Source organism: Saimiri boliviensis, chromosome 17 (genome assembly GCF_048565385.1).
Source record: "Saimiri boliviensis isolate mSaiBol1 chromosome 17, mSaiBol1.pri, whole genome shotgun sequence".
Lineage (NCBI taxonomy): Eukaryota > Metazoa > Chordata > Mammalia > Primates > Cebidae > Saimiri > Saimiri boliviensis.
The window spans coordinates 17,796,069-17,812,986 of record NC_133465.1 but is presented as its reverse complement, the minus strand read 5'-3'; the positions used below and the strand labels follow the sequence as shown (position 1 = coordinate 17,812,986).

The 16,918-nt window shown below is 43.5% G+C and overlaps 1 protein-coding gene across 7 annotated transcripts in view; it reads left to right on the top strand.

Annotated features, from left to right (window-relative positions):
- Positions 1–16,918, top strand: part of ULK2 (unc-51 like autophagy activating kinase 2) — a 117,370-nt gene that overhangs the window by 39,642 nt on the left and 60,810 nt on the right. For all 7 annotated transcript variants that reach the window (XM_039476022.2, XM_074388276.1, XM_039476023.2 and 4 more), the window contains 2 exons: positions 13,363–13,410; positions 14,045–14,133. In XM_039476022.2, the coding sequence (XP_039331956.1) occupies positions 13,363–13,410; positions 14,045–14,133 (137 nt within the window). The remainder of the gene's footprint in view (positions 1–13,362; positions 13,411–14,044; positions 14,134–16,918) is intronic.

Here is a 16,918-nt window from a genome sequence, read left to right as displayed (position 1 = left end):
ACCACCGTACCTGGCTAATTTTTGTATTTTTAGTGGAGACGGTGTTTTACGGCATTGGCCAGCTGGTCTCAAACTCCTGGCCTCAAGCAATCAGTCCACCTGGGCCTCCCAAAGTGCTGAAATTACAGGGATGAGCCACGGTGCTCGGCCTCAAATAGTTCTTTATAGCGAGTGAAAACAGAGTAACACAAGAGTATATTGTTTAATTTCCACATATTTTGGATTTTCCAGTTATTTCCTGTTACTGATTTCTACTTAATTTTTTTGAGACAAAGTCTTAAAAAGACAGGCATGAGCCACCGTGCCCAGGCCATGATTTCTACTTTTATTCCATTGTGATTGGAAAAGATAATCAGACACCATGAGTACAGTCTTTTAAAATTTATGGGCCAGGCATGGTGGCTTTTATATGTAACCTTAGTGCTTTGAGAGGCTGAGGCAGTAGGATTGATGAGGCCAGGAGTTTGAAATTACCCAGGGCAACATAGCAAGACCTTATCTCTACAAAAAAATTTTAAAATTAGCTGGGCGGGTATGCACCTTTAGTTCAGACTTCTTGGGAGGCTGAGGTAAGAGGGATTACTTCAGCCCAGGAGTTTGATGCTGCAGTGAGCTAATTGCACCACTGTACTCCAGCCTGGGAAACAGACATTGTTTCTGATTTAAAAAAAAAAAATTATTAAGGCTTGTTTTGTGGCCTAAGGTGTGGTCTGTTTTGGAAAATGTTCCATGTGCACTTGAGAGAAATGTATGCTCTGCTCTCAGAGACCAGAATATTCTGTATGTGTCTGTTAGGTCCAGTTAGTTTGTAGCACTGTTCAATGCCTCAATTTCTTGATTGATGCTGTATCTGGTTGTTCTATCCATTACTGAAAGTGGGATATTGAGGTCTCCAACCATTATCGTACAGATCTCTTTCTCACTTCCGTTATCAATGTTTGCTTCACATATTTTGGGGCTCTGGTGTTTATAATAATTGACCCTTTTATCATTATTTAATGCCCTTTTTTTTCCTTGAGACAGGGTTTCATTTTGTTACCGAGGGTGGAGTGCAGTGGCTCAATCTTGGCTCACTGCAATCTCTGCCTCCTGGGCTCAAGCAGTCCTCTTGCCTCTGCCCCCCAAGTAGCTGGTACTACAGCTGCAAGCCACCAAACCTGGCTAATACTTTTATTTTTTGCAGAGACAGGGTTTCACCATGTTGTCCAGGCTGGTCTTGAACTCTCGAGCTCAAACAATCCACCCACTTCGGGCCTCCCAAAGTGCTAGGATTACAGGCTAGAGCCACCTGGCCTTATTTAATGTACTTTTTGTTTTTAATAACAGTTTTCAATTCAAATTCTATTTTGTCTGATAGCCAACCTTGTTGTTCTCTTTTGCGTAGTATTTGCATGGAATACCTTTTTCCATCATTTTGCTTTCAGTATATTTGTGTCTTTAGCTCTAAAGTGAGCCTTTTTTTTGAGACAAGAGTCTTACTCTTTCACCCAGGCTGGAGTAGTGGTGCAATCTCAGCTTACTGCAACCTCCATGTCCTGGGTTCAAGGCATCCTACCACCTCAGCCTCCTGAGTGGCTGGGACCACAGATGTGCAGCACCATGCCTGGCTAATTTTTTGTCTTTTTGGTAGAGACAGGGTTTTACCATGTTGCCCAGGCTAGTCTTGAATTCCTGAGTTTAAGAGATCCACCTGGGATTATAAGCATGAGCCACCTTGCATGGCCTAAAGGGAATCTCTTCTAGACAATTTATAGTTGGATTATTTCCTTTTAATCTACTTTGCCAATCTCTGCCTAAGGAGATTTATTTACATTTCACTATTTTTATGTTTTACAGCTTTTTTGTTCCACATTTTCTCCATTGCTGCTCTCTTTTGTGTTACTTGATTTTTTTTTTTTTTTTTTTTTGTAGTGATGTGTTTTGATTCTTTCTCATTTCCTTTTGTGTATATTTTTCCTTGTGGTTACCTGGGGATTACTTATAACATCTGAAGTTACTGAATTCATATTAACTTAACTCTAGTTGCATACAAAAACTCTACTTCTATATTGCTTTGTCCCCTCTTTATGTTATTGTTATCACAAATTGTATCTTTTTAATAATTTTAATGCATTTGTCTTTTAAAGTCTGTAGAAAGTGAAAAGTGAAGTTACAAATCAAAATTACAGTACTCTTGGATTTTAAATTGGCAGGGTATATGTCTTTTCTAGATATCTTTATATCTTCATATGGCTTTTCTTTACTGTCTAGCTCTTTTCATTTCAACCTGAAGTACTCTCTTTAGCATTTCTTATAGGGAGGTCTAGTGGTAATGAATTCCCTCCACTTTTGTTTTTCTGGGAATATCTTAATTTCTTTCTTTTTTTTTGAGACGGAGTTTCGCTCTTGTTACCCAGGCTGGAGTGCAATGGCACGATCTCGGCTCACCGCAACCTTCGTCTCCTGGGTTCAAGCAATTCTCCTGCCTCAGCCTCCTGAGTAGCTGGGATTACAGGCACGCGCCAACATGCCCAGCTAATTTTTTGTATTTTTAGTAGAGACGGGCTTTCACCATGTTGACCAGGATGGTCTCGATCTCTCGACCTCCCAAAGTGCTGGGATTACAGGCTTGAGCCACCGCACCTGGCTCTTTTTTTTTTTTTTTTTTTTTTTTTTGAGACGGAGTTTCGCTCTTGTTACCCAGGCTGGAGTGCAATGGCGCGATCTCGGCTCACCGCAACCTCCACCTCCTGGGCTCAGGCAATTCTCCTGTCTCGGCCTCCTGAGTAGCTGGGATTACAGGCACGCGCCACCATGCCCAGCTAATTTTTTGTATTTTTAGTAGAGACGGGGTTTCACTATGTTGACCAGGATGGTCTCGATCTCTCGATCTCGTGATCCACCCACCTCAGCCTCCCAAAGTGCTGGGATTACAGGCTTGAGCCACCGCACCTGGCTCTTAATTTCTTTCTGAGTTTTGAAGGACAGTTTTGTAGAATGTAGAATTCTCAGTTAACATTTTTTTTTTTCTTTCAGCACTTTAGGTAATATCCCACTGCCTTCTGGCCTCCAAGATTTCTGATGAGAAATTGGCTGATTATCTTATTATGGATCTCTTGTACAAGTTGCTTCTATCTTGCTGCTTCTAAGATTCTCTCTTTGTCTTTTGAAAGTTTGATTCTGTATTTCTGTGTAGGTCTCATCAGTTTATCTTAGAGTTCTTGGAAGTTGCTTGCTTTTTTTTTTAATGAGGCAGAGTCTTGCTCTGTCACCCAGGTTGGAATGCAGTGGTGACATCTCGGCTTGCTACAGCCTCCCAGGTTCAAGTGATTCTCCTGCGTCAGTCTCCTGGGTAGTTAAGACTACAAGTGTGTGCCACCATGCCTGGCAAATTTTTGTGTTTTTGGTAGAGACGGGGTTTCACCATGTTAGCTAGGCTGGCCTTGAACTCCTGACCACACGTGATCAGCCCCCACTTGGGTATCCAAAGCGCTGAGATGACAGGCTTGAGCCTAGCCTCCTTTAAAGTCCTTGTGTAGTAAGTCTAACATCTGGACTTCTTTGGGGACACTTTTTGTCAGTTTCCTTCAGTCCTTTAAGTGTACCACATTTTCCTATTTCTTTTTGTTTTCTCCCTAAGACAGAGTCTTGCTCTGTTGCCCAGGCTGAAGTGCAGTGGCACAATCTTGCCTCATTGCAACTTCCCACCCTCCGGGTTCAAGTAATTCTCCTGTCTCTTAAATGAAAGTTGCCAGGAAATTTAAAAAATTAATAATAATAATTCTCCTGTCTCAGCCTCCTAAGTAGCTGGGATTACAGGCACATGCCACTAGGCCTGGCTAATTTTTTTTTTCTTTTTGTATTTTTAGTAGAGATGGAGTTTCACCATGTTGGCCAGACTGGTCTCGAACCCCTGACCTCGTGATCTGCCTGCTTCGGCCCTCCAAAGTGCTGGGATTATAGCATGAGCTACAGTACCTGGCCACATTTTCCTATTTCTTTGTATGCTTTGTGATTTTTTTCTTTTTCTTGAAAGCTTGGCATTTTCCTGTTACAGTGCAGGAGTGGTGGAAAGCAGATTTTTATTTTGCTGATGTTTATTTTTTAAATTATTGATATCATGGTAGTCTCTTTGCTTTGAAAGTTTCCAAACTTTTTGCAAAGACTGTTCTCGTTTTGTATGATCACTGATGTCTCTGTTCTTTCAGTTTGTTTGGCTACTGTTTTCACAGTATTTCCTTGAATGCCAGGAGAATTTTTAAGATGGCTTTTTCTTGATTATTTGCTTGGTTGCTCTAAACCTTTGATTGTTTTTCAGGGCATTAACAAAGTTGGTTTAGATAGTTTCTGTCTGTGTTCTGTGGAGGTTGCAGTGAGCTGAGATACAGCCATTGTGCTCCAGCCTGGGTGACAAGAATGAAACTCCTCTTAAAAAACAAAAAAAGAAAGGCCGGGCATGGTGGCTTACACCTGTAATCCCAGCACTTTGGGAGGCCGAGGCGGGTGGATCATGAGGTCAAGAGATCGAGACCATCCTGGTCAACATAGTGAAACCCCTTCTCTACTAAAAATACAAAAAATTAGCTGGGCATGGTGTTGCGTGCCTGTAATCCCAGCTACTCAGGAGGCTGAGGCAGGAGAATTGCCTGAACCCAGGAGGCGGAGGTTGCAGTGAGCCGAGATCGCGCCATTGCACTCCAGCCTGGGTAAAAAGAGCGAAACTCTGTCTCAAAAAAAAAAAAAAAAAAAGATCCAGTAGTGAATAGACAGTGCTCAAAATTCATTCACTGATTTAATGTGATTCCAGGCAGCTAACAACTTTTGCAGTTGCAGTTGATCCTTGAACAATGTAGATTTGAGCTGTGTGAGTCCACTTATACATGGATTTTTTTAACCGAATACTCATTGAAAATAAAATATTTGTGGGATACAAAACTGCCTATGTGGAGGGCTGACTTTTTGTATACGTGGATTCCACAGAGCAGACTGAAGGACTTGAGTATATGTGGATTTGGGTATACGTGGGCAATCCTGGAACCAGTCGCCCCCACATATACCTAAGGACAACTGTATATAGAAAACGTGAAGACATCTTGTGCTGTCTTCCACATACTTGACATCCATATACACATATGTACATACATAAAGTAATCTTCCTTTATCCATGGGGGTACATTCCAAGAACCCTAGTGGATACCTGGAACTGCATTTAGTACTGCACCTGATTTGTCTCAGTACAGCATGTCTCTGTTCATGTCTTCAACCTACAGATTTATTGCCTTTTCTGTTTTAGCAATTAACATGCATTGTGACCATAACTTTTGCAGTTTGAGATGCACAACTAGCATGCATTTTTCCACTTCACAGTTTCACGGAAGATTCATTGTTGGTTTTTTTTTTTTTTTTTGAGACGGAGTTTTGCTCTTGTTGCCCAGGCTGGAGTGCAATGGCGCGATCTCGGCTCACCGCAACCTCCGCCTCCTGGGTTCAGGCAGTTCTCCTGCCTCAGCCTCCTGAGTAGCTGGGATTACAGGCACGCACCACCATGCCCAGCTAATTTTTTGTATTTTTAGTAGAGACGGGGTTTCACCATGTTGACCAGGTTGGTCTCGATCTGTCGACCTTGTGATCCACCCACCTTGGCCTCCGAAAGTGCTGGGATTACAGGCTTGAGCCACCGCGCCCGGCCAGGAAGATTCATTCTTACCGTAAATCTTAGCAGCTTTAGCATATGACTTTTTTCTTTAAGCTAGAACTTTCACCTTTTCATTTAAAAGATGTATTTGCTTAGCTGGTTTACAGTGCGTGCCTGTAATCCCAGCTCCTTGAGAGGCTGAGGCAGGAGGATTGCTTGAACACCTGGGAGGCGGAGGTTGCAGTGAGCTGAGGTTGCACCATCGCACTTTAGCTTAGGGGACAAGAGCAAAACTCCGTTTCAAAAAAAAAAAAAAGATGCATTTTGTAGTTTCTCTTTGGCATAAATGAATTGCCGGCATCACTACTTTTGTGCTTTGGAATTATTATTCAGTAAAATAAGGGTTACCTGAATACAAGTACTGTGATACTGCAGTGGTGGATCTGATAACCAAGACTGCTACTAAGCAACTAATGGGTGGGTAATGTATACAGCTTGAGTATACTTGATAAAAGGATGATTTATGTCCTGGGTGGGATGGATTAGGACAATGTGAGATTTCATCACACTGCTCAGAACAGTGTGCCATGTAAAACTTAAGAGTTGTTTATTTCTGGGATTTTCTTTTTTGGACCATATTTGACTGTGGATACTGAACCACAGAGAAAGGGGACAGCTGTACATGCGTGCATATATGTAGACATATACATAGGATGATGATAGTCTAAGAAGAGGACCTGAGTTTAAATAATTAGATGAAAAGTTAAATATGTACATTCAGTGCAGATATTTTTGGTGAAGTATATAAAATTGATTCCTATGTTCACTAATTTTGTCTACCAAGAAGAAACAGTTGTAGTGGGAAGAGGGTAAGAATTTAAAGTTGTAAAGCAGAAAAAAATTGCAGGTGTAAGTAGAAAAGGATTTGTCTGGAATATATTTTAAAATTTACTTGTTATTAAATAGTCAGAGTTAAGCAGTTACCCTGAGTTTCTCCTGATAGTGTATGTTGCTGTCATTAAGATAAGTAGCAGAACTTGGCTGGTCCCAGTGGCTCACGCCTGTAATCCAGGCACTTTGGGAGGCCGGTGTGGGTGGATCACCTGAGGTCAGGAGTTTGAGACCAGTCTGACCAACATGGTGAAACCCCGCCTCTACTAAAAATGCAAAACTTAGCCCGGTGTGATGGTGCCTGCCTGTAATCACAGCTATTCAGGAGGCTGAGGCAGGAGAATCTCCTGAACCCAGGAGGCTGAGGTTACAGTGAGCTGAGATCGCACCATTATAGTCCTGCCTGGACAACAAGAGCAAAACTCCGTCTTGACAAAAAAAAAAAAAAAGTAGCAGAACTTAACATTTCTAAATAGCAGGATGTAATGGTGCATGCCTGTAATCCCAGCTACTTGGGAGACTGAGGCACAAGAATAACTTGAATCCAGGAGGGGGAGATTGCAGTGAGCTGAGATGGTACCATGGCACTCCAGCCTGGGTGACAAAGTGAGACTCTGTCTCAAAAACAAAAACAAAAATACAAAAACAACTTAATGTTTCCAAGATATGTGCCAAAATCAGAATACAAATTTGGTTTTCCTTGGTCCACTGGGTCACACATTCCTGGTTTTGTTTTTGTTTTATTTATTTTGAGATGGAGTCTCACTCAGTTGCCCAGGCTGGAGTGAGGTGGCATGATCTTGGCTAATTGCAACTTCTGTCTCCTGGGATCAAGCAATTCTCCTGCCCCAGCCTCTCTACTAGCTGGGATTACAGGCATGTGCCACCACACCCAGCTAATTTTTGTATTTTTTTGTTTTTCTTTTTGAGACGGAGTTTGCTCTTGTTACCAAGGCTGGAGTACAATGGCGCGATCTCGGCTCACTGCAACCTCCGCCTCCTGGGTTCAAGCAATTCTCCTGCCTCAGCCTCCCAAAGTGCTGGGATTATAGGCGTGAGCCACCGCGCCTGGCCTAATTTTTGTATTTTTAGTAGAGACAGGGTTTCACTCTGTTGTCCATGCTGGTCTCGAAGACCTCAAGTGATCCACCCACCCTGGCCTCCCAAATGCTGGGGTTATAGGCATGAAGCACTGTGCCCAGCCTTGGGTCACACACTTCTGTATGTTCTTCAGCATGTTCTGCCATCTTAAGATGGTTTATTAATATCAAGTTTCATATTTAGTCTCCTGTTGTGTCTTCAAAATTGTTCTCATCTTTTCATTTAAAAAAAATTATTTAATTAAAAAAAATTTATTTTATTTTTTAAAGATGGGGTTTCACCATGATGGTCAGGCTGGTCTTGAACTCCTGACCTCAGGTGATCCACCCACCTCAGCCTCCCAAAGTGCTAGGATTACAGGCGTGAGCCACCGCACCCAGCTCTTTTCTTTTTTTTGAGACAAGGTCTTGCTCTGTCACCCAGGTTGGATTGCTGTGGCGTGATCTCGGCTCACTGCAACCTCCACCTCCCGGGTTCAACCGATTCTCCTTCCTCAGCCTCCCAAGTAGCTGTGATTACAGGTGCCCACCACCACGCCTGGCTAATTTTTGTATTTTTAGTAGAGACAGGGTTTTACCATGTTGGCCAAGCTGATCTCAAACTCCTGGCCTCAAGTGATTCTCCTGCCTTGGCCTCTCAATGCTGTGATTACAGGCGTGTTTTACTGCGCCTGGCCTCTTTTCAACAGTTTTGTATCATGGTAAAATATACATTGCATAAATTTTACTATCATAATCATTTGTTTGTTTTTGTTTGTTTTGAGACGGAGTTTCACTCTTGTTGCCCAGGCTGGAGTGCAATGGCGTGATCTTGGCTTACTGCAACCTCTGCCTCCCAGATTCAAGCAATTCTCCTGCCTTAGCCTCCCAAGTAGCTCAGATTATAGGTGTCTACCACCATGCCTGGCTAATTTTTTGTATTCGTAGTAGAAAGGAGGTTTCACCATGTTGGCCAGGCTAGTATCAAACTTCTGACCTCAGGTGAGCCACCGTGCCTGGCTTATCATAATCATTTTTAAGTGTATAGTTCACTGGTGTTACATACATTTCTGATGGTTCTACTTTTTCATATTCCCAGAATACTCCTCATTTATCATAATCATTTTTAAGTGTATAGTTCACTGGTGTTACATACATTTCTGATGGTTCTACTTTTTCATATTCCCAGAATACTCCTCATTTATTTTAAATTCTTATTTATAACAAGCTGAACCAGGCAGCAGTAGGAGGGAGGTGAAAAATAAAAAACGAAAAAAGCTTAACTATTTGAACAAGCTGCCTTCCTCAGGCTGTTTTACATAGAAAAATATGGCCGGGCGCGGTGGCTCAAGCCTGTAACCCCAGCACTTTGGGAGGCCGAGGCGGGTGGATCACGAGGTCAAGAGATCGAGACCATCCTGGTCAACATGGTGAAACCCCGTCTCTACCAAAAAAAATACAAAAAATTAGCTGGGCATGGTGGTGTGTGCCTGTAATCCCAGCTACTAAGGAGGCTGAGGCAGGAGAATTGCCTGAACCCGGGAGGCGGAGGTTGCGGTGAGCCGAGATCGCGCCATTGCACTCCAGCCTGGGTAACGAGAGCGAAACTCCGTCTCAAAAAAAAAAAAAAAAAGAAAAAAAGAAAAATAGAGGGAAATAAGAAAGTGGACCTTTATGAGAACAGAAGATATTTCTTGAACTACTATAAGGTGGGAAGACCACTATTCTCAAGTGGTGATTGTATCAGTTTCTGTTAAGCATTTGTTCTTCTTGGATTCTATAGTTAGAAAGGCCCACACGTCTACACCAGGGCCAGCAAGCTGTGGCCAGGGCTCTTGGTGCTGTGGAGGTTGACTTTTGTAGCATGCATAGGAATGGAACATGATAGGTAGTTGGCCAGATTCCAGATTGGCTTTGCAGAAAAAGTGCCCAGAGCTTGAAACTCTCTCCAGGCTTTTTCATTTCTTTGATCATTAGACCTGGGAGGGAAGAAAGGAGGAGAAACACCCCTGGTGGAAAACACCAGGCCTCAAAGATGGGGCTCAGAGAGGGTCAGCTCCTTGTGGTGGCTCTTTAGGAATAGGCCCTGTGGCAGCTCCGCTCTCACTGAGGCTTTGGGAGAGCAGCCTGAAGTCTTAGAGGCCTTGTTCTTAGATTTTTAGATTCATACAGTAGGAATATTGATTTGGGGCCTTCTTTTATAACATGGGTGTTAGGCTAATAATTTCCCTCTGAGCGTTTTAACATACCACAGTCTGTCTTCACTAATTTTTTTTTAACCACTTCATGTATAGTAAAAGAATTTGGTAATTTTGGCCGGGCGCGGTGGCTCAAGCCTGTAATTCCAGCACTTTGGGAGGCCGAGGCGGGTGGATCACGAGGTCGAGAGATCGAGACCATCCTGGTCAACATGGTGAAACCCCGTCTCTACTAAAAATACAAAAAATTAGCTGGGCATGGTGGCACATGCCTGTAATCCCAGCTACTCAGGAGGCTGAGGCAGGAGAATTGCCTGAACCCAGGAGGCGGAGGTTGCAGTGAGCCGAGATCGCGCCATTGCACTCCAGCCTGGGTAACAAGAGCGAAACTCCGTCTCAAAAAAAAAAAAAAAAGAATTTGGAACATTTAGTATTGTAGGGATTTTCCAGTTCTGTTTTATGTTTTTCCTCTATCCCACCCCCAGTTCTGGTTTTGAAAGAACATTTATCCCTGAAATTGCTTGGCTCCTAGTTCCTCTTTGTGGGGATGGTTCTTTGACTTGTTCTTACCATCCTTATGTAAAAGATTGTTCTTTTCAACCTAATTTTCTCTCTTTTTTTTTTTTTTGAGATGGAGTTTCGCTCTTGTTACCCAGGCTGGAGTGCAATGGTGCCATCTCGGCTCACCACAACCTCCGCCTCCTGGGTTCAGGCAATTCTTCTGCCTCAACCTCCTAAGTAGCTGGGATTACAGGCACGTGCCACGATGCCCAGCTAATTTTTTTGTATTTTTACTAGAGACGGGGTTTCACCATGTTGACCAGGATGGTCTCGATCTCTTGACCTCGTGATCCACCCGCCTCAGCCTCCCAAAGTGCTGGGATTACAGGCTTGAGCCACCGCGCCCGGCCTTTTTTTTTTTTTTTTGGAGACAGTTTCGCTCTTGTTGCCCAGGCTAGAGTGTAATGGCATGATCTCAGTTCATCATAACCTCCGCCTCCCAGGTTCAGGCAAGTCTCCTGCCTCAGCCTCCCGAGTAGCTGGTATTACAGGCATGCACCACCATGCCCGGCTACTTGTGATATTCAAATATTAATACACAGTTAATATAAAAGTCTGAGCCCTAATGATAAATGAGATTATGTTTGTGGGTTTTAATAAACATAGGAAATAAAGAGAGTAAAATAATGAACTTCCATGTACTTACCAACTTACCTTATCTTTGTCTAATTAGCAGGGTTATCATGTAGATTTTAACCTTGGTGGATAGCTGAAGAAATTGAAATTAATGGCTTTTTGGGTTTTTTTGTTTGTTTGTTTTGAGATGGAGTTTCACTCTTGTCATCCAACTGGAGTGCAGTGGTGTGATCTTGGCTCACTGGAATTCAGCCTCCCGAGTAGCTGAGATTACACTCAACTGCCACCACACCTGGCTAATTTTTATATTTTTAGTAGAGACAGGGTTTTACATGTTGGTCAGCCTGGTCTCCAACTACTGACCTCAAATGATCCACCCACCTCGGCCTCCCAAAGTACTGGGATTACAGGTGTGAGCCACTACACCCAGCCACTTTTTCTTTTTTTTTTCCTTGAGACGGAATCTAGCTCTGTTGCCCAGACTGGAATGCAGTGGTGCAGTCTCTGCTCACTACTACCTCTCAGGCTCAAGTGATTTTCCTGCCTCAGCGTACTGAGTAGCTGGGATTTTAGGCACCCACCACCACACCCAGCTAATTTTTGTATTTTTAGTAGAGACTAGGTTTCACCATGTTGGCCAGGCTGGTCCCAAACTCCTGACCTCAGGTGATCTGTCCTCCTCGGCCTCCCAAAGTGCTGAGACTACAGGCGTGAGCCACCATGCCTGGCCAGTTTTTTTTTTGAGACGAAATCTTGCACTGTCATCGGGCTGGAGTGCAGTGGCTACAATCTCAGCTCACTGCAACCTCTGCCTCCTGGGTTCAAGGGATTCTCCTGCCTTAGCTTCCTGAGTAGCTGGGACTGTAGGCGCGTGCCATCACACCTGGCTAATTTTTGTATTTTTAGTACAGTCTGGGTTTCAACATGTTGGCGAGGATGGTCTCCATCTCTTGATCTTGTGATCTGCCTGTCTTGGCCCCCCAAAGTGCTGGGATCACAGCTGTGAGCCTCTGTGTGTGCCTGGCTTTTTTTTTTTTTTGAATGTAAAGCCAGAATCAGGAATACTTCTAGGGGTGAAGGATAGTTTGTTGTGTAAATCAGCTGTCTCAATTTCCTCTTAGGACAATTGACAGATATAGTTAACATGGTTGCTTAATATGGGCCTGGTGATCACCGTTCTCCAGTGGGGCTGTCCACCAGAGGGTGGCATTCTTCTTTTTTTTTTTTTTTTTTTTTTTTGAGACGGAGTTTCGCTTTTGTTACCCAGGCTGGAGTGCGATGGCGCGATCTCGGCTCACTGCAACCTCCGCCTCCTGGGTTCAGGCAATTCTCCTGCCTCAGCCTCCTGAGTAGCTGGGATTACAGGCACGCGCCACCATGCCCAGCTAATTTTTTGTATATTTAGTAGAGACGGGGTTTCACCATGTTGACCAGGATGGTCTCGATCTCTTGACCTCGTGATCCACCCGCCTCGGCCTCCCAAAGTGCTGGGATTACAGGCTTGAGCCACCGCGCCCGGCCCTTTTTTTTTTTTTTGAGACGGAGTTTTACTCTTGTTACCCAGGCTGGAGTGCAATGGCGTGATATCGGCTCACCGCAACCTCCGCCTCCTGGGCTCAGGCAATTCTCCTGCCTCAGCCTCCTGAGTAGCTGGGATTACAGGCACGCACCACCACGCCCAGCTAGTTTTTTGTATTTTTAGTAGAGACGGGGTTTCACCATGTTGACCAGGATGGTCTCGATCTTTCGACCTCGTGATCCACCCGCCTCGGCCTCCCAAAGTGCTGGGGTTACAGGCTTGAGCCACCGCGCCTGGCCAGAGGGTGGCATTCTTTAGAGAACATGTCTGTGTAAGTAGCATCAGAGTATATTGTATTGGTGATAGATGTTTTGAGAATTCATAATTACTTAATTTTTATTGATACATTATTTTATATGATTATTTATTTATTTATTTATTTTTTTGAGACGGAGTTTTGCTCTTGTTACCCAAGCTGGAGTGCAATGGCGCGATCTCGGCTCACTGCAACCTCCGCCTCCTGGGCTCAGGGAATTCTCCTGCCTCAGCCTCCTACGTAACTGGGATTACAGGCACGCACCACCACGCCCAGCTAGTTTTTTGTATTTTTAGTAGAAACGGGGTTTCACCATGTTGACCAGGATGGTCTCGATCTCTTGACCTCGTGATCCACCTGCCTCGGCCTCCCAAAGTGCTGGGATTACAGGCTTGAGCCACCGTGCCCGGCTTATATGATTATTATAATAATTATTTTATAGAGGATTTATAAAAATATGCTTTTACATTTAAAGGAAATGAAGGCTATATGAAGAATTTAAATTATTTCTGATCTTAGACATTATGTTGAATAAATTGAGGAAAATAGCCTGGTTGATATTTTAGTCAATGTTTCTTTAAAGGTTGTATTCTCTTTTCTCATTACAGAATCATTTTTTAGTCATCCTTTTCTTGAGCAAGTTCCAATTAAGAAATGTGAGTACTCATTTTTTGTATTTTTATTTAAAGAATGAATGCGGGCTTTAGGAAAAATTAATGATTTTTTAATTATAAAATTAATCTGTGCCTCTTAAAATTTCATTGAATTTACCTTTTTTTTTTTTTTTTAATCGAGTCTTGCTCTGTCACCCAGGCTGGAGTGCAGTGGTGCAACCTCTGCCTCCTGGTGCAAGTGATTCTCTTGCCTCAGCCTTCCGAGTAGCTGGGATTACAGGTGGTCACCGGCACGCTTGGCTAATTTTTGTATTTTTAGTAGAGACGAGGTTTTACCATGTTTGCCAGGCTGGTGTCAAACTCCTGACCTCAAGTGATCCTCACTCCTCAGCCTCCCAAAGTGTCGAGATTATAGGAGTGAGCCTCTGTGCCCAGCCTGATTTTCTTAGATACTAGGATTGTGTTTATAGTAACAGTTCTATTTTTCCTTCTAAAATGAAGTTGGAATAGTTTTAGTAATTGCTGCATTTTTAGTTTCATCAGCTACGATAATAAGTAGGTGAATGCAAATTTTGGGGGAACACAAAGGTGTGGTAGTTTTGGCAGGTTTTTCTATTATACAGGTCACGTGACTGCACTACCAAATGATGTAGTTCATTTGTGTTTCTTCCCCCAGCTTGCCCAGTTCCAGTGCCCGTGTATTCTGGTTCTGTCTCTGGAAGCTCCTGTGTCGGCTCTCCATCTTGTCGTTTTGCTTCTCCACCAGTAAGTTCTGGTTTTATTAAAAGTAATTTCATAGTTAGTCCTATTACATCTGTTTTCAAACGGAACATGCACATATGTTGTGGATATTCTTTTTATGCATAATGTTAACTAATGCAACTGAGGTTTGGGAGAAAGAGCATTATATTTGGGTCAAAGGGACCTGTATTTGGACCTCTGCCCATATGTTACTGTGTAAGCTTCAGCAAGAAATGCCACCTCTCTGGGCCATTTTCCTCTGAACAGTGAGTACAGTACTATCAACTTTTTATACCGTATGGTGTTTTGGTGATGATGATTGTAAACAAAGAGTACCTATTACAGGTGGATAGGCAGTAGATACTTACTTTGTCTGAATGCAGTAGACATGAGCTTGGATTTTTTGTACGTGGAATTTCTACTGATGGAGGAGTCACCTCTGAGCCAGATTTCTCTGACTTAGATTCTCTTAATCATGATTTCTGGCCCTCTACGTTGGCTTCTACTCAAACCTCTTCCTTTCCCTGAATCTCCCAAGCCATTTTCTTCATGGCTGTGTTCCCTCCCATCTCAGTACTTCTTCCTAATCCCGAGGCCTTCTGATCATTCTAGTCACTTCTTCCTACTCTACTCTCCCAGGGTTTTACCTAACTCTCGTCTTAGGTTTCTGTTTGTTTGTTTTGAGATGGAATCTTGCTCTGTCGCCCAGGCTGGAGTGCAGTGGCGTAATCTCGGCAACCTCCGCCTCCCGGGTTCAAGCAATTCTCCAGCCTCAGCCTCCCAAGTAGTTGCGACTACAGGAGCATGCCACCACACCCAGCTGATTTTTTTGTATCTTTAGTAGAAATGGGGTTTCACTATGGTGGCCAAGCTGGTCTCAAACTCCTGACCTCAAGTGATCTGCCTGCCTTGGCCTACCAAAGTGTTGGGATTATAGGTGTGAGCCATGGCACTCAGCCCCAGACTTGCATTTCTTGAATTCCGCTGGCAGAAAGGTAGGGGAGCCATAAAAGTGAAGCAACTCAGAGGTTTAAGTGGATGAGGCTTGGAGGCTCCACATCCCTTACCTGTCATATTAAGTAGGACACCTTTTTTTTATATGTCAAATGAGTGCAATTTACCTACCTCATGGGGTTCTTCAGGGATAAGTGAGTGCAAGCACTTACTGCATGCAGTGTGTGGCACATAGTATATAACACAGGAAGTGTCAACTGTTAGGTAAAGCAGGTGCACATGTAGCCTGTTGCAAACTGACAAGTCTCAAAACTGGCAGCAAACCTTTCTTACACAGCCCTGCAAATTCATACCGAATAGATAATGGAGATTATGTTACTAAGTCTCTATTATATTTTTGGGAACTAAAGAATTAAGAGCCAGGCACACTGTCACCAATCCTAGCCCTCCTGCTCGCCCGCTAAGTGACTTTGGGCCAGTCAGTTAGAGAGTTGGGCCACGGAGCCCTCATCTGGACCACAGGTTTGATTAACCTTTGCTTGCAGGCTCCTGGTTATGTATGTGGAAAGTGCTTAGCCATAGCAAATTCTCTATAAATTGTGGCCATTATTATAAACCATATATTTGACACAATGTGATATGAAAAGCAAGCTTGTGCTAGAGAAAAGAACAGAGAAGAATCTAATTTTGGGAGAGCAAACATAAAGGAGCCTGTGGGATGGTAGTGTGATGGAGGGATGAGAGGCCAGCAGGGAGGATGTTGAACTGGAAATTTTCTTTGACTCGAGAGAACATTTTGAGGTTTTTGTTGGTTGAAAGAGGAGAACAAATTAGGAGCCAGGCTAGGGCTGCCAAGGAGTAGGTGAATGTAGAACTAACTGGAGGAGTGAAGAGAGGCAGGACAGAGAGAAAGGCTTTTTAGATGTTAAAAACCTGTTTTTACTGAGGCAGGAGTGTTGCTTGATCCTAGGAGTTCAAGACCAGCCTTGGCAACATAGTAAGAACCTGCCTCTATTAAAAAAAAATCCTAATCAAATATCTTTTTTTTTTTTTTCCCCAGACAGAGTTTCACTCTTGTTGCCCAGGCTGGAGTGCAATGGCACGATCTGGGCCCACTGCAACCTTCACCTCCTGGGTTCAAGCGATTCTCCTGCCTTAGCCTCCTGAGTAGCTGGAATTACAGGCATGAGCCACTGTGCCCAGCCTAATTAAGTATCTTTATTTGCAGCAAATCAGAGTTCCCATTCTGAAATTTTATGTACTCTTTAAAAAATGTATAATATGGCTGGGTGTGGTGGCTCACGCCTATAATCCCAGCACTTTGGAAGTCCCAGGCAGGTGGATCCCTTGAGGTCAGGAATTTGAGACCAGCCTGGCCAACATGGCAAAACCTTGTGTCTTGGTGTTTTTTTCAAATACAAAAATTAGCTGAGCATGGCCACATGTGCCTGTAATTCCAGATACTCAGGAGGCTGAGGTGAGAGAATCACTTGAATCCCGGAGGGAGAGGCTGTAGTTAGCTGAGATTGTGCCACTACACTCCAGTGTTGGTGACAGAGTGAGACTCCATCTCAAAATAGATCACTGGCATAAACATATCCTTTTTATGTCTTATTCATTAGAGTTCTTTAAAAAGTAAGGTTGGGCCAGGCTTACTGGCTCACACCTGTAATCTAACAGTTTGGGAGGCTGAGGTGGGTGGATTGCTTTAGGTCAGAAGTTTGAGACCAGCCTGGCCAAGATGGCGAAAACCTGTCTCTACTAAAGTTTTTAAAATTAGCCAGGTGTGGTGATGTGTGTCTGTAATCCCAGCTACTTGGGAGGCTGAGGTGGGAGAATCACTCGAACCTGGGAG